The 17,626-nt window shown below is 35.2% G+C and overlaps 1 protein-coding gene across 1 annotated transcript in view; it reads right to left on the minus strand.

Annotated features, from left to right (window-relative positions):
* PHF14 (PHD finger protein 14) overlaps positions 1-17,626 on the minus strand; it is a 174,045-nt gene that overhangs the window by 114,017 nt on the left and 42,402 nt on the right. The window contains exons 8-13 of the mRNA XM_055803534.1: positions 16,434-16,580; positions 12,554-12,824; positions 11,892-11,998; positions 10,302-10,397; positions 8,639-8,742; positions 7,106-7,237 (exon numbers count right to left, since the gene is read on the minus strand). Of these exons, the coding sequence (XP_055659509.1) occupies positions 7,106-7,237; positions 8,639-8,742; positions 10,302-10,397; positions 11,892-11,998; positions 12,554-12,824; positions 16,434-16,580 (857 nt within the window). The remainder of the gene's footprint in view (positions 1-7,105; positions 7,238-8,638; positions 8,743-10,301; positions 10,398-11,891; positions 11,999-12,553; positions 12,825-16,433; positions 16,581-17,626) is intronic.

Genomic DNA, 17,626 nt, shown 5'->3' on the forward strand with positions numbered 1-17,626 from the left:
TATAATAACTTTCACATCATGCTACTTTTTACAGTTACAGAATCACAGGTTGGTCAGGGTTGGAAGGGACCTCTGGAGACCATCTCGTCCAACCCCCTGCTAAAGCAGGTTCTTCTAGAGCAGGTTGCACAAGATCACATCCAGGCAGGTTCTGAATGTCTCCAGAAAAGGAGACTCCACAACCTCTCTGGGCAGCCTATTCCAGTGCTCGGTCACCTTCAAAGTAAAGAAGTTCTTCCTCATACTCAGACAGAACTTCTCATGTTGCAGTTTGTGCCTGTTGCCCCTTGTCCTGTTATCTGTCACTACTGAAAAGAGCCTGCCGTACCCGCGCCCCCCCCCCCCCCCCCCCCCCGCCTTTGACACTCACTCTTAAGATACTTGTGTACATTGCCAAGATCCTCTCTGAGTCTTCTCTTCTCCAGGCTAAAGTTCTATGTTTACATAAATGTATGTGCATATACACACCCAAGTATGTATACACATGCACTTACATAAATAAACTAAGGCTCACAGACCAAACTAATATTATTGTAAGATTTTATGGAGAAAGTATTTCCAATGATGTAACAGCAGAGAGAAGCTTCAGAGATAACAGCATTCCCTCAAAATTTTATGTGTCTGCTTAGCTAAAGGTTACTTGGTGTTCTTTACTTTTATACGATACATTTTCTTCAAGTTCTCCAACTCAAATCTCTAAGGAGATTTCCTGTTTGGTAAGCATCAGAGAGCACAGCCCTCCATAATAGTGCAGCACCAGTCACGCCATTAATTTATGTAATGGAAAACACAAATGAAAGCACTTAGTAAGATCTGCTTATGCAGATGTAAACAAGAGCTATGAAAGTGTTCAAAAATATTGTGATGAGCATTTTTTTCAAAAAGATTATCTTCCCTGTTATTATGGTAAAAATAAGTACTATGTATAAATTTTTAAAAAATAAGCATTTGACAACTGAAGAGCTGCATTAAAAACCTGAAGTTTGTATAAGACAAAAAAATAGTAGTATGATTTTACAGTAGTATTTGGAGTTGGGAACCCAGGTCTTGCAGATCTATGACCCTGCACCTGATTTAAATCATTCCCGTTCTTTAGCTCTGTGATTTTAAAAGGGAAAGATACTGTTTTTCTGCTACATAAGTTCAGACAGTTGTACAGAAAATAACTATGTAGATCAGTAAAGTACTGTAGTTTTATTAGGGCCCTATTTAAATATAAATCAATGAAGTATTTAAACTTTGATGTTAGTGAGAAAGACACGAAACACCTCCACCAACAGATGAGGTACTGCATGCAAGTTCCTGAAACTCCACTTTTATGACCAAGCTTGCTCTGAAACAGGTGATGCAAGTCTCACAGCAATCAAAATGAGAAAAGAGCACGATAGACAAAAAGTAAGCTGCAAAACCATAGTATGGGTGGTGTGTAGGTGTGTGTGTGAATCGCAAAACAAAACTTCATAAATACACCAAAAGATGAGGGGGAAAAAGTGAAGTTAGAAACATGTACTTACAAGCAACCTCTTGATTTACTGGAACAGCCTCTACTATCACAGGCAACCACATCTTCTCTACCCTATTATATAGCAGGCAAGTTTCAACTATAAAGTAGTTTGGTTCTTAGCTTCCATGGGGCCCACAGAAAAGCTTTTAAAGACACAAACTCCTCTGACTTGGAAACAGTCGCCTAACTTTGAGCTCTTCTTACAGTGGTTCTTGAATTTTAAAGAACTCTTTTCCCATTCTGCTGTTTATTCCCGATATATTCATAGAAAGCAGCTAAATGGCTGCCCTTCCTTTTGGCTACACTGAAGTCATGCTCATTTATTTTCACTTCTTCAAGTACAATCAGTGAATAGACAACCTACCACTACAGGTCACCTTTCCAACTATTCCAACAGTCTTTGACTACCCCCAAATTAGCAAGTATTGCCACACAGAACAAACAAATTAACAAGAGAAATGGTGCCAAAGATTCAACTTCTGTACACAGGTTTTGTTTTGCTTTTAGTCTGGACTTGCCTAATCTAGACAGAGAAAATCACTAGTAGGCAATAATACGCCTACTGCTAAAAATTACTGGCAATGTTTGATCCATCAAGAAATCTCAGTGATGACCTGAAACCTTTCAGTATACAGAAAGTCTCTGATTAAGTGCTAAAAACCTACAGAAGAACAGAAGCTGCACCGTTTTGTGGTGTTTTCAATCTGACTTGGTACAAGAATCAATGACATCAGAGATCCCTTCCCATCTCACAAAGTAAATGGATCTTCTCAAATCACTAGCAAAAGACAAGAACATCAAATGAAAAGGAACACACATTATTAATTTTCAAAAATTATGAATGGTCTAGGCTAATACTGAAACACTGGTTTTGTGTAACTGCATCATGCGTGTCTCTGCATTACCTGGTGGTGAATATATTTTTGAGCATGGGCAGCTTCAAGAAACATGTGAACCTATAACGGGGCTTTACTTCAGGGCTTTAGTAAGCACTCAAAGACCAAAGAGGGGTTTCTGTTCATGAAGTTTTAGAAACTGATGCCATGAGCCATTTAATTTAATTTACATTAATTTACGAAGTGAAAAAGTGAACATCTGAATCACTGAGAAAACAAGGAGGGGAGGGATAGTTTGGACATGGGCTGTTTTCTTGGTAAAGCAGCAATGAGAACTGCAAAGAGAAAACCCTGTTACTTTAAAAAAAATAGTAGAAATTATGACATTATGATGCTTCCTTATGCTGCAGCTTTACACTTAAAAAAAATCTAAATGCACTGAACTGATGTGCCTGGCACATGGACACTTGTGAGATGATGATGAGAAAAGCTGAAGAAACACTGAACACCATTCTTTTATAAATGAAAGCCACCAAGTTAAAGATCTCACAAACAGGCCTCAAAGCCAACACACTGGTAAACTTAACATGATTCTGCTTTTGGTTTTGCAATTTAAATAACAAAGCCAACAACGTCTTTGCTATATGAGACAGAAAACCAGATAAAAACATGAAACTATTTTATTGAAAAAGTAAGACCACAAAAATTAGGAAAAAATTGATGTTTTTTTCAATTATCACATGAATTAGACTGCCTTAACTGTGTTATGGTACATAGTTTCAGAGTGGCTTGCGTGATGAAAATACAAAGGACTCTGTCTGAACAAGACAGTTTTCATAATCACAACTGGGCATTATGCTGGAAGGATCAAAGAAACCAGCACCCTCTGCACACAGAGCTTACTGTGAAAAGAGTAGATTTACATCTTCTGTGCTGAGTGAACACTACTACAGTGCTTCCAGAAAACCGCTCTGTCCTCAGTGTTTAAAAAGAAAAACTATGCTGTTATTACTTAAAGAGTTTGGCTTGCTTTTATTTAAGAGGAAACAGGTCTTGTAGACGTATTCTGTGATAAATCACTTATTGCAATATTTACAAATAATTAAACCACTTTGAACTTGAGAAACACGGACCATAGCTTTAAGATGACACCAATGCTCTGGTAATTTGAATTAATCACACATGTAGAATGGTGTACTGGAAGGGGGGGGAGGGGGGAGGGGGCAGGGGGAAAGAGGACTGTTCTTATTCTGGAGATAAAAGACAGTACGTATAAACCAAAAATAGTTTGTCAAAGATTTTCAACGAGCATCTTTCAGACACCAAAGGTACTGAAAATTTGCCATCTGTAATGACCCAAACATCTTTCAGTTAGGACAAGTGACAAATATATTAAAATGTGTATGTTATATGCAATATTATATTGCACTTACATAAATTAATAATTTTACATCTTTACCCAATGACTCAGGATGAAAAAAAGAATCAAAACATGCTGGACCAGTACTGAATGACTAGGGTCAGGAATGTGAATGAATGTCCAGATACTGAATGAGTGTCCATGGGACTAGTGGTCAGGAACTCCACAGCTCATTCTGCACTGTGGCAAATAGTCCCCACAGCAGTGTTACCACTAAAGAACTTGGCCTTCCAGAACAAAATTAAAAATACCCGAGTCTAATATAACTGTTCGTCCCTGTTTGGTTCATCTCAGTCCCCAGCATTTCGTATGCTACCAGAAGTTATCACTGTTTTTCAGCAATCTCATTTCAATAGAAAGAGCTAGTCCCTGTTGGTAGCTGCCAAGTTATTTTCTTAATGAAAATGTCAGTATTTCACAATCTGATTTTGATTCATTGCATTGTCTGTCAGCACTTGTACACTGTTTTTGTATCAGTTCAGATCATTCTCTACCAGGAAAATACACAGTTTGCAGTCCACCCAGAATGGGCAGGAGCATAAGAGCATACAAGTTGTCAGAGAGAATTACAAGACTTAATTTTATGATAACATGTGAATCAGAACAATACTCTAGTGTTTAATCAACAGGATTTCTAAGAAACTGAACAATTTCAGCTTTTTAAATAGAAGTATGCCACAGCATTATACTTTATGATTAGAACCGCTGGTCTACTGTGAAAGTACTACAGTAAAACAGATAGTAATCAATGCTTTCATGTTTTATTAAAATAGTTATTATGCCCTTCCCCTAGAAATAAATCCATTTGAAATGAGAACAAGCTTTGAATTTGCTACGTTACAAACAATTTCTTTCTATAATATTCAAGATGTATAAATGTTACTTTGGAGAAAACTGTCAGGCCTCTGAATGAGGGGAATTCTTATTGTAAAGTGCTAGAAACCAGTTTCTAATAAGCTGTGAGACACGAGCGCTCACTGGGTCTAAACTCTTCCTATGACTTCATTAAGACTAAAATCATTACTTCCTTTTATAAACACTGAGATAACTAATTATAATTTGTGCTTTCTTTAACATATTAACTTTTAAATATTAAATATATTTTTTCTTACCATTACATGTAATAGTGGATTTAGTTAAATGATTTCAAAATCTTTTTTTCTATACTGTAATTTAAATTTATATTAAATGCTGATCATGAAATGGAGAAAAACTGTAACTATTAACTACATAGCATCACACACATAAGCTGAATCATTTGGCATCCTCAAACACAGCATAAAATATGAAACATATGGAATAAACTCATGCTAAACTACCCACCCAATATTTAAATAAATGTATGTTGATAAAGTGTATGACTAATCATCAAACATTTTGTAAAGGCTCAAGTTAGCAATTATGTGTAAATGATTAGCAGTGATAATAAAATACAAAGTAAAAACTAAGAAACAATTACTTTTAACTGTTTCCTGCTTACTATTTTAAGAGGACTAAAATCAACATTTTTCACCATTTTAGTTGAAGTCTTTCAACCTGCCTAACGGTTGAAGGAATTTCACACCTATACCCATTTACCCATTTTCTTACTTTTATCTTTTTGCATTCCCACTATGTCCTATACAAGTATCTTAAGAGTACATGGGCCCCACATAAAAAAAAATAAAATACACTTTTCTTCATAGCTTAATCAAAAGATTAAAATTGTAATGAAAAGAGCGGGAGGAAGGGGGGAAACCCACAGAACTCTAACTTGGATTGAGAGTCCATTCTATATGCTCTGTACTGATCCCAAAAGAATACATAAAGGCACGTTCAATGATGAAAAGAATGCAATCAATACAGCTCAATTTGTCTGCTATAATCTTACACTCCAGAATATGCCTTAGATAATCAGAAGTAAAAGCTAAGCATGTGATCTGAGATATAATTGAAGCATTAAATTCTCAACAAAGATAAGTTACAGCTTTGCAATGAAAGTGTTTTACCACCTAACCTGACATATTCTGCCTTTAACACCTGCTGAGAACTGTAGTCTTACAACTTTTGGATGGATGGCTTTAGTGAGCCTTTTCAACTTGTTTTAAAAGCAGAACAAAAATCAAGATCCTCCTGTGCAAATGCAGAAGCTACCAAAAAATTAAAAAAAAAAAAAAATGCTTCCATGTAACATCATTACTTCATAAATTTGACCAAAGAGCTCAGAATGCCTTTGAAATAATGAAAAGCCAAAAATTATGGACTACATTAAATAATTAAAGCAAAATTAAGTTCAGAAAAATATTAGTGATGGTGAAAAACCTTTCTGAGATTTTCAGCTTTTAAAGGAAATCTCTACTAACTGAATTTACTTGGGTAAATCCAGGTTTTGTCATTTTAAGATACTAAAAAACAGAGACATCTCATTTCATACTGGCCATCGTGCTCTTCTCACAAACATCAAAACTACCCAAAAAGATGACCTAACTAAATGTTTTATGGAATTTGTTAAAAAATAATAAAAAAATATTAAGAGACATATGAATAAAAATAGAAACCAAGATTTCTCAGATAAAAAAAGCTTTATACTATTCTGATTTGGTAAGTTAATGTTCAGACAAGGTGATAATGATTCCTGGAGGTGCTATACACTAACCTCTTGTGCAATGAAACCTGCTTCTGAATAACTGCTTCTAACATAGTTCAGAGCAGTTTGGAAACATGCAGAATCTTAACACAACACAGTGGCACACTCATTTTATGACAGTTTGGAAATCAGCACCTTTACCACATTATCAGTTCTTCATTGTTCCACTTAGCTTTTGTTTTATTCCACTGGCACAAAAAGACTTTTAATCCTTGGAAATGTAACTGCAATTAATACAGTAATGCATATGCTTCTGCCATTGCAGATTTGAGTAATAAGACAGAAGTAAACCCAACTGACTTCCTGTATCACGAAAAACTGACCTACTACTTACAAGTTTATTTTGAAGTATTTACAAGTATTTTCCTAAAAATGTGGACAGAGTTGCACAACTAGGCCCTATGAGAAAGAAAAGACCAAGCTTTCCATTTCCTGAAGGCAGCCTATTATCTAGCAGCATTAATAATCACAAATGAACTCAAAAGATAAGAAAATTAAAGCTATAATCTATTTCTACACAGTGGCTAATAATGAGAAAATCTTCACAACTCTTTTTTTAACTGTGAAATATCACTAGTAATAACCTGGAAATAAAATGACTCAGTTCAGATTGTGTTATAACAATTTCTGAAACACTGAGAATGTGCAAGTCTATTCATGTTTATGTTGTACTTTAAGTACAGGGATAGCACAAGACAACACATCAACAGCATTCTTACCAGTAACTGTTTTTGGTCTTCCTCGGCATCCTTGTAAGAGGTGGATCCAGACAACCAAGATGATAATGGAGTTTACATGTATCACACAGTAGCAGTAGATGTTGATCATGGTTCTTCTTGCAAATTCCACAACTTTTAATGTGGGTAGCAAAAAAGCATTATAATTACAATTATAAATAATAAATGACACATCCCAGCACATTTCCCAGTTTCAATACCAACATGTGGCAACTTCAATTTGAATGCATCATTTAAATGCATAATTATTTTTAAGGAGTTTTTACTTGTATACAGTACAGCATAAAAGACACCTAATATAGTTAACTTAAAAATAAAATGGCTTTCAACCTAGTATTTTGAGAACTTCTAAGCATTAAGTAATCACTTGATACTTCAACAAAATTTACCAGTGGCAAATAGGAAAAACACCATGTGTGCCATCCAAATGCTTAAATAGAAAATTATGCTGCTATCATCAGTCTTAACAATCATATGCTTACTTTAATAATGCAAGCTCCTTGAAATAAGTCTGTGCTGCTATTACATTGGGCAAGGTATCAACTCATAAGAAATTAAATGTCTGTTTTATTACTATTTTTTTACTGGAATTGAAATTTTAGTCATTTCAAAAAGATCAGATGTCCATTGATTCCATTATAAAATGGGAGGAATTAAATTACTGGGTTTGAATGAAACAGAACTAGTAAAAAGCATTAATCCTATAATTTGTTCGTGTATACTTGCAAATTGCCAAATCCTCAACCCATTGCCGTGTGCTCGAGCTTTCCACCCCTCACACCACTAGAATTAACTTTTACTTATGTAACAAAACTTCTTCATTTAGCTTCTAGCTGGACAAGATACTGCCCACTTGCTATAGCTGGAGGCCTGGCTTCTATTCGGTAGATAAGCAACAGACCATGCCACTTCTCAGCTGGTGGCAAGAAAAAAAGATCCAAGACTGTCTGTGTAATTTGCACAGTCATACTCTGGGACCGTAGTATATGTTCCACTATTAAGCTTAGTTAAAACCCGGTCAGTAGCTTCACAACTTATACAAGAGGCAAAAGGTGGAATACATTTTATTTTATTGGGAACTGATAGAAATAGAAGTAGGGATATTTAAAACACAAGATATCCCAAAGCATTTGACAACCCATCAGCTCAAAGTAAAAATTCTTACATGAGAAGTCTTTTATGCACCCAGCCACTGTGACTAAAGAGCAGCAGCACTGTTTGCAAAACCATGAACACAGATAATTGCATTCAAAAGACAAGGTGGTCAGTTAAAAACTTTCACATTACAGAAACAAAGGACCCTTCTATTTCAGCCATAGAGTCACCTTTATCCTTAAACCACTGCCTTCAAATTAGCAAAAATACCCAGCCCTTAGTGACAGGTGCTAAGATGATGAATTGACTACACAAGTATTTTGTTAATCAAAACTAAAGCAAACAATTTTCTCTTAACACTTTTGTGAAACTGTAACTTACTATATATTGTATCTATTCTGTCAAGACTTCATTACTTGCCTATAAAGTACAGCTGGAAGTGTAGATGTCTTTTGTGTTCCTCCTTCCTTTTTACTTGGTTTCCTTTCCTTAGGAGCACGTAAAATTGCTGGTATGTTCAATTTCTATTGGATTTGAACAAATGCAGTACACATGAGTCTTGAGACTTTTATAAAGAATACCACTCCAATCTCAGTGCATGAAGAACAAGACTCAAATTATGAGTGGGAAATTACTTGGCTAGCTATTTTACAGGCATGACCAACTACTGAAGTTTATCCCAGTATGATTTTGTAAAACAAAATAATATACTCTTTTTTTAATTTTAATAAATAGAAACCACATTTAAATACAAGCTTTTAAATTTTTTCTTCAAGCTTCAAATACAAGAATGCATTTGTCTAGGCAGCTGAAACAAGCAAAGGCAAATTCACAAAACTGACAGAAGAATCTAAGGCAGTTTCTTTTCCCCCACATTCTGGCTACACTGGTGCTCGATAGGTTAATTAGAAAAATTATCTTATTGGACCAAGCCCTCCACAAAGCAGACAAGATTCTCTTTGGGTTTCTACTAATCTGCAGCATGCTAGCTTCTCAGACAGCAACCATCTATCAAAGTCATTTCTCAGCAGCCCCGTGGGCCTGCATCTGTTCAACCAACTGGAAAAAAAATGTCATGCAAGCTGTGTAAATGTAGTCTACTCAACTTTTATTGCTTCTTTTCTTTCTAATTTAGTAACATTTGCACCAGGAAATATATTTGTGAATACTTACTAAAAGACATCTTAAAAAGGAGGGAAAAAAATATCATTCATTCAAGAGCTAACTTATGTAAGAATACTTCTTCACAAGTTGAAAAGATAGGCAGACAAACAGAACTGGAAAAAGCTAGCATACTTTAAGAACCACTACTGCATAAAGAAAGGGTAAGTTTCATTTTCTGAACAGCTAACTCAGCAGTATGAAAGTGCCTGGCAAAATTGTGACCTAATTTTATGTCTGCATTTCACAATGAACAGTTTCTTCAATCTTCCTTAAAATCACCATTGGAATTCATTTCAATATCGCTCTGACATCTAAGATGTCCACTGCCATTTAATATGTTTGACATAAAAAAATATATCAGAAACTACAAGACTCTACACTTCTCTTTTCCCTGTGTGTTTCACTGAGAACAAAGATAATTGCTGGCAACAGGAAGTAATCCAAATCTTCTCCTCTCCTAGATATTTTTATTCATTTGACCAAAATATTCTGCTCTGTCCAGTTAAAAGCCATCCCATACATACTGCAGTTTTAAAGGTTTATACCTTAGAAAAGCCATAAAGAGTCACCATATCATTTGAAGCCTACAGTAACTAAAAAAAAATGCGGAGACAAAAATGGTGGGATTAACTCATGCTTCACGTTAAGGTTCATCACAAATGACAGGTCAATCAGTTATATCAAATGAAAGAATTCTGCAAACAAGATCACTTTTACAACAACAAAATTAAAGTTACAGGTTCCCAGTAGGTGGTTTGCAGAAATCTAGGTATTTCAACCAGGAAACATCCCCAGAGTAAAGCCTGGGTCTGATCAAATCAATTTATTCAGCCATAGAAGTGACAGACAGAAAGAAAAAGGCCTATTATTGGAAAACCAGGCCTGCCTATGAAGAACTGGAGGGGAAAAAATAACCAACCTGTCCAATGATTCTACCCAGCAGAGTCCAAATGCCTTGCCCTTCACTTCGCAGTTTTCCATTCATATTTTGTAGCTCTTCCAAGGACTCACAAAGCTGAAAAAGTAAGAAAGAAAAAGAAAAAAAATAAGGCCAGGAATGAAAATCCATTTATTTAATAAAATTCATTCAACCTCTTACCTATCTAGACTATGTTATTTATTGTGGGATTAAAAAAAACCAATGGAACTCATGTCAGTATAGCTGAGACAAGTGCAATCACAGTTTAACAGACCTGATGAAAACATGGGCAGCCACCTGTTTTGTAAAGATCTGAGGTGTTTCAGATTGAAAATAAGGTTTCATGCAGTTAATTAGAAAGGAAAATAAAATACAGCAACATCTTCCTTGTGTTATCCTTGTGTTACTTAAGCAGTAAGATTGTAACAAGTAACCATATAAATGAATTAAAGGTCTATATTGCAATACCTAAGAACACTTACTCAATCACTCTCATAGAAAGAGATACAATTTGTTAAAGAAGGTACACAGAAAAAAAGGTTTTATTCTCCTAGAAGAACTGCTGGTTAACACCAGCTTATACAACCTATTAATTTGGTTAAAAGTCAAATCTCCTTCTCCTGTACCATGTTTGGGCAGTTCATAAGGACCTGTTGCTTCATTTCCATGTGTTCTCAACACACCCCCAGAATTAGTAGCAACCCTATTTTCTGTCACCACTAACAACAACATGACAGGCTGCTGAATTCAGCAATAATTGCAGCATGTCATCCATCACAAAAAATACAGAATTCCTATGTTGCATTTTAAAATATTTAAAAATAAATAATATTTAGTAAAAATGGAATCAAAATGGAATTAAAATTATTTTTTAACCATGACAATGAGTTAATTAAAAAAAAAAATTAAGCATTTGGGGGAACAATGCCATCATTTGTGGGCCTCAAATTCCCTAAGCTCAAACAAAACCAGCAAGGGACACTATGGATGTGTGAATACTCACTATTTCAGCCTGAAAAATTAGCCAAATCATTAAATCTAGGATGAACACAAGTGGAGTTGGAATTAACATAAATAAAAAGTCTTGTCAACACTCCTGACAACCCTACATTCCCAATTATCAAGTAGGGTTCCAGAGAACCAAGCAAGTCTAAAAAGAACCTAGAACTACACACAAGCAAAGCAAAGCAAAATAAGGGGTGATTGGTGTGGTGACAAAATCTGTTGTCTCAAAGTCTCAAATTAAATGCACATAAAGAATGAAAAACAGAAGGGCCTTAAGACACAGTTCGTTCATGAGGGACCTGTCTGTTCATGTGCAATTTGTTACTGCAGCTTGTGGTGAGGTCAGTTAAAGAACTTGTGCCTAGCCAACATATGACATTTTAGATGTAAATTCTATTTGTGTGGGGGGGTGCAGACCATAGAATATTTTTAAAAGAAGAAATGTATTTTTAAAATGTTACTTTTAAAGAAAGAATAGTTTGTGACTTTCTTTCCAAGTCATTTTGTTTGGAAAGAAAAAAGCCATCGAGGTTAACAGTAGCAATATTAAAACAGTTCAACAGCTTATTATCCCTTTTTCTTCACCTTATTATACTCCACATGAAGCTTTTCTTGCTCATTTTCTAATTTATCCTTGATATTCTTCTGTTCAGCCATATTCTCCTGGATTTGAATCATGCGCATATTTCTCTCTATTTAAAAGAAAACTGCATTATTTCCAATCCTTGGATATATTCTCAAGTTTTATGCACTGAAAAAAACAGAAGCAATAAACAACAAAACAACAACAAAACTACAGCCTGTAGGTTGATTACACAGACTAAGTAGAATGAACAGTCAAGACATTTACATTTTGCTGCACAAATAGTAGTTATTTAAATGGTGAGCTTTGATCAGCCACTGGCAAACAGTCCCAAAGTCACACAATTCCACATAGAAATGGAGGAAAACATAAGAAAAAAACCTGATACCAAAAAGGTACCTAAACTTCCACTCCCTTCTTAGCAAAGTTAAGCCTCCTGTTTATATTTGACAGATTTTCTTCTTTTCTAACATGTAACTAACTTTCTGTGTAAACAGAGATACCAAGCAATAATATACCTGACCTAAAATGAAGCCATCACTCATATTTATCTATTAATAACAATGAAATACAAGTAAAATAAACAAGCCAATGAATTAGCACAGTACAAATACAGCAAAGTTATGATTCTTCGTTGAGAAAAATACGCAGTTTTCATCCTTACCAAGATAGTAATTCACAAAATCAGCAGTGAGAGCTGGTTGTTTATGTTTTCTTCTTCCATCAACACTGGAACTAGTATCTGAAGTATCCACCGGAAAAATGTCTGTACTAATTCCCATTAATTCGGCTTTGCGCATAAGCTTACGTATGGCTGAGGCACTGCTAGTAAGTGGTCGTGGCAGCTTCTCCCTGGGAACCCAGGCCTGAGGCCTGGTGGTGCGGGCCAGCTCCGCCTTGGCACGGTACTGCTGCAGCCTGGCATTGATTCGAGCCTGCAACAAAGAATTCCATATATTAAAAACATGAGGAAACATTTCATGATTGGTATTGAGTTACATCCTTTTGGAACATACCAGCATTTTATTTTCATTTTAAAAACCACATGATCTAATCAATGCTATTTTCATTCCGGAACTCTACAACTCCAGAAACTGCTACTGATACAGACATTTCATTTTACCTCAAAACACATACCCAAATAATATTATCCTTTCACTGGGTTTTGGAGCTATGCACAGGATTCTTGATGAGGTTTCCCTGCCAATGAAAGTAACACAAATGACTGCTGGCTTTCAGACAGCCCCTTCTACTAATGATGATTTGATGGGACTGTGAAAACTCACTACTGGGAAAAGCCTTGGCTGACCTATCAACAATACATTTAGATACACTTTAATTGGTATCTATGAGAGCAATAAAAATTGATGAAGAGCATTTTTGCATTATTTGACATCCTTTCGTAGGAACTCCTTTCTTAACTCCGTATCTCTTTATAGATGTTAAACTAGCTGATTATGTGCCAAACCCACAACCCAAACAGAAGTGAAGTAGCCAAGAGAAGCTCACAATATGTATTGTTGATAACATCTGTATATTTGTGACCATCTGGGAGCTCTACACCAGAAGATCAAGTTGTTACTGACAGTTGGAAAACACTGTCTTGCAGGAACTCTATGTAGTGGTAATTCTGGCAGAAAATTACATCAACATACAAATCTTCAAAGGCAAAACTCCATCTATCACTTAGAAGCTGTTTACTTGCCTGCAAAAAGAAGAAACTAAACTAATCCAACTGCCCCACCATATGGTATGAGATACTCCTGACAAAAGCAAAAAAGCATGCATATATATACATGCTATGGTTAAGGAACTTCTCTGATTACAAACAGAATCATTGAAGGTCATGTTACAAAGAGTTTAACACATGCTACCTTACTAGGTCTTGAACATTAATGACCAAGAAACACAGCAAATGTGGCTTGGAAGCCAGCTCCAACCCCAAGGGCTTTTGTCTTGGACCCACAGCAGCAAGCAACAGATCCACCTATAGCCACCACCTCGTTTTTTGTCCACTGGAAGGATGGTTTATAGCTTCCTCAGCTAAGATGCTTCTTTACTGATTACATGCTCAGTTCTGAAACCCTTGGGGTCATTTAAGACGTCACACAACTGTATACTCAGAGTCTTATTCCAGAAACAGATGACAGATTGGAATGATTAGTGTCTAAATAGAAACCTGAACTCAAGTTACTTGCATTTAAGTAATTTGCCAGTATATACTTTACTCAAGGAATGTAATTTTTCTTTATTGATAGAAAAAAAGTATTTCAATGTAGAAAATCTTCCAACAATCAGTAACAATCTTAGACAAATTTCTATATTATACTCTTCAGAGGGATTTACTTTCTTGGGCCACGTGACTTGCCAGATTATTGGCTCAGTTATTCCTGTCTGGGCTACAAAGCACCAAATATCTTTTTTTTTTTTTCCCTTCAAAAGATCACCTCAAAAAAAACATTTTCACAATATCAGATAAATTACTTGTATGACTGCATGCTTATTTATGTTAGTTCAATGTTTGCAAACCTTAATTAAGCCTACAAACTCCCCTGGAAGTGAGCTTTTGTATACATTCATATATACACAGTATATATATATAGAAATATATTTTTTTTTTCTTAAGTATTTTTTCCAGACTAAGCTGTCTCAAGATTCTTATTTCTCAGACAAAATCCCAATTTAACAAAGATGGTTGAATTTACCAGTGGGATTTTGATTTCCTCCTACAGACAACATATGGTAAGGTAAAGCGTGAATTTATACATACTATTGTGTCAACTCCCCAGGCAATTCTAGTATGTATTAAGCACCCCTTACAGTTCTGCATTTCTAAAAAGGCACAGAAACCACTCAAAGACAAACAATTAGTTCATAAAATCCCAATACATACAAATGAACACGGAAATGTATTTTTCAAGAATCCAATCTGTTTCCATCCATGTAAATCCAGAAACACACAAAATACTAATGCACACTCCTACATCACCAGAGCCATCAACAGTGAAATCAAGTGGTTTGACCAAAAGTATGAAAGTCATCAAATTTGTATCAAGGCACTTATGACACCATACCAAGTAACTCCACCTGCAGTTTTCATCATTCATTCTTTCAGTTTCCAAACATTTAGTCCGAATAATTTAGATTAAAAAATCTAAAGCGTCTTGGTTTAGGGGAAAGAAGGGTAAGAGACTGAAATGCTGGGAACTTACCAGCATTACCAGCACCACATAACAAATGACTGAAAACAAAGCTAATAAGCCCTGTTGGACTCAAGCTGATTTTGCACAACCAGCACCTACCATTATATTAGGTAGTATTCCTATTATTGTTATTTCTCTACTACACAGGTGCATTTCACATATTTGAGAGCTGAGTGTATTCAACAAGAATTATGTAACCAGGTTTAAATCAAGTTACACAGAGTTCAATACCCTACAGAAATATTTTATTCAAAATTCTTGTACGATAGAGTTTGCTCATACTCATTCTCAACTGCACAAGCCATTTTAAATTAATATCCTCTACTCCTATTCAAAGGTCTCTGAAGAACTTGGAAGGTATGATTTTTTTAAAAAAAATAAAAGGTTTGATGATATGAAGATTTGTTTTCTAATCATTACACTACAGTTGTCCTTTCAGAAAAAAAGTTATTTCTCTCCCATAACTGTCTTCCATTATTTACAGCATCTGCTACCTTCTACAACAAATTAGGCAGGATTCAGTTAACAAGTTGCTTTTCTACACAGGTATGATTTTTCCACAGAATGAAGTACTAACTAAGCAGTGAAAGCAAAGTCTGCCATAAATTCCTCAGAATCAGAAAAAATCATAAAGTACAGGCATTAAAACATACCAAAGTACACAGATTCCTGAAGATTGAAACCTCTGTATCAACAGGACATACAGCACTTGAGCTTTTGCAGTAATAGTTTTTACATGGATCTGCCACTAGACAGTGATAGAGATGTTACCTGAGATTCTCAGATGACTCCCACTCAGCAGCACAGACCCATTTTCTCTACCTACGTAGTTATTCTTCTAGGAAATCTTTACTATGAAAAAACCCAGCACACAGAATTCTACTTAGGCCTACAAAAAGTGAAAAAGTATCTAACAAGAAAAAGACTTAGGGAAGTTAAACTCTTCTGCCAAGTTCAAGATATTAGTAAGGGGAAAAAGTGGATTTTTACTGAACTTTGAAGTAGAATTATGCTCAGTTTCTTGTCAGGCTGTCATTTTTGTTAAGAATCTTGAAGGAAATGTTTAAAAAAAAATCTATGAATCACACTGAAAATATAATTATCAACTTTTTGCCACAAAACCAAAGCAAGATTTTTCAATTCAGACAGGCATAGATAGGTATGCCTATTTGATAATTAGTTTATTGAGAAAAACCTACAATGCTATGTTAAATAACCATGCATTATCAACGTATTTCACATTTCATTTCCTACTATACTAACAATTTCCCATCTTTTCCATTTCTTCCTTGTTTAACATGGATGATTAACACAGACGGATTTGCATTATTAACACAATACCTGAGCTTCTGGTGAGAGCTGTTTTTCTCTTTCCTGCAAGGACATTTTACAGTAAGACTGTAGTGCCAAATAATTCTTCCGCTTCCATTTTCTGTCTAACCTGTCCGCATGCTGTTTACAGTAAGCAAAAAAAGGGTCAGCTATATCCTGTTTCAGAGAAAACAAAGGGGAAGGAACAAAAATAGAGTAAGACACACAAGGCCAAAAGGCTCTGAACAGCACAAACATTCTGGCAATCAGTTCACATGTTGAAATAGACATGTTTTTAAAAACAACTAATATGACTGTTTCTAAATCAATTTTGTCATGTTGATGTAATTTACCATATAAAGGGGTTTTCCATTGTTTTCACTGCATGATCATAAACACTTTTTAAAGGCATTAACTATTTAACTCTTTACTGTTCAATCTTTGCACTATTTTCTCATTCCCAGAAAAAAACACAGAAGAAATTCCTAACTACAAATCTCTTTAACATGTAACATGTATCGTTAACTTCCTGTTGCTTCGCTGTCTCTTGCGTTACTTCCTACAAGGGGTTAACAATTCTGAATAATACAAAAGGCAATATATTTGGATTTCTCAAATGATTTTCCAAATGTTTTTGGTGGCTATACCTCCACGTGATTTATCATCTCTCATATGTTTTTTTTCCCCTATATTTCATTCTTCCCTCCATCAGATCTGCCTGTTATCATGGCTGTAAGTTTACAGCAACTTTTAGCACTTGCAAACCCTGCAAGCAGACTACAAATATCGTGCCATGAGGAGATACAGTTTGAGAAGTATAATTCATTGACAGTGTATTTTCAAAATCGTAAAAACATCATCATAAATCTGTATACTAAGAAGAAAAACTTACAGCAGTTTTCCTTCATACAGTAATAAAAATATTAATAATTTGCCTATCAAATTTTCCTTTACTCCACCTATAACACACAGATCAATAAAATCTACACAGGCTTTCCCTAAAGACATACTTTATTTTTATTTAGATTTTCATAGCATGTGACAACTTCCAAAAACTAGCAGCACTCTAAAATCAGATTGTGCTAGGCCTTGATTAAAAATATTTGGTTACAGAAAACATGTAAAAAAATGTTAAGGTGGAAAGGCAAGTAAATGCATATGCCTAGAAGAAATCCATACAGAGCATTTGAAGAATTGATATTACACATAATTTATTAGGGACA

The sequence above is a fragment of the Falco peregrinus genome, chromosome 5 (assembly GCF_023634155.1).
Source record: "Falco peregrinus isolate bFalPer1 chromosome 5, bFalPer1.pri, whole genome shotgun sequence".
NCBI classification, from domain to species: Eukaryota; Metazoa; Chordata; class Aves; order Falconiformes; family Falconidae; genus Falco; species Falco peregrinus.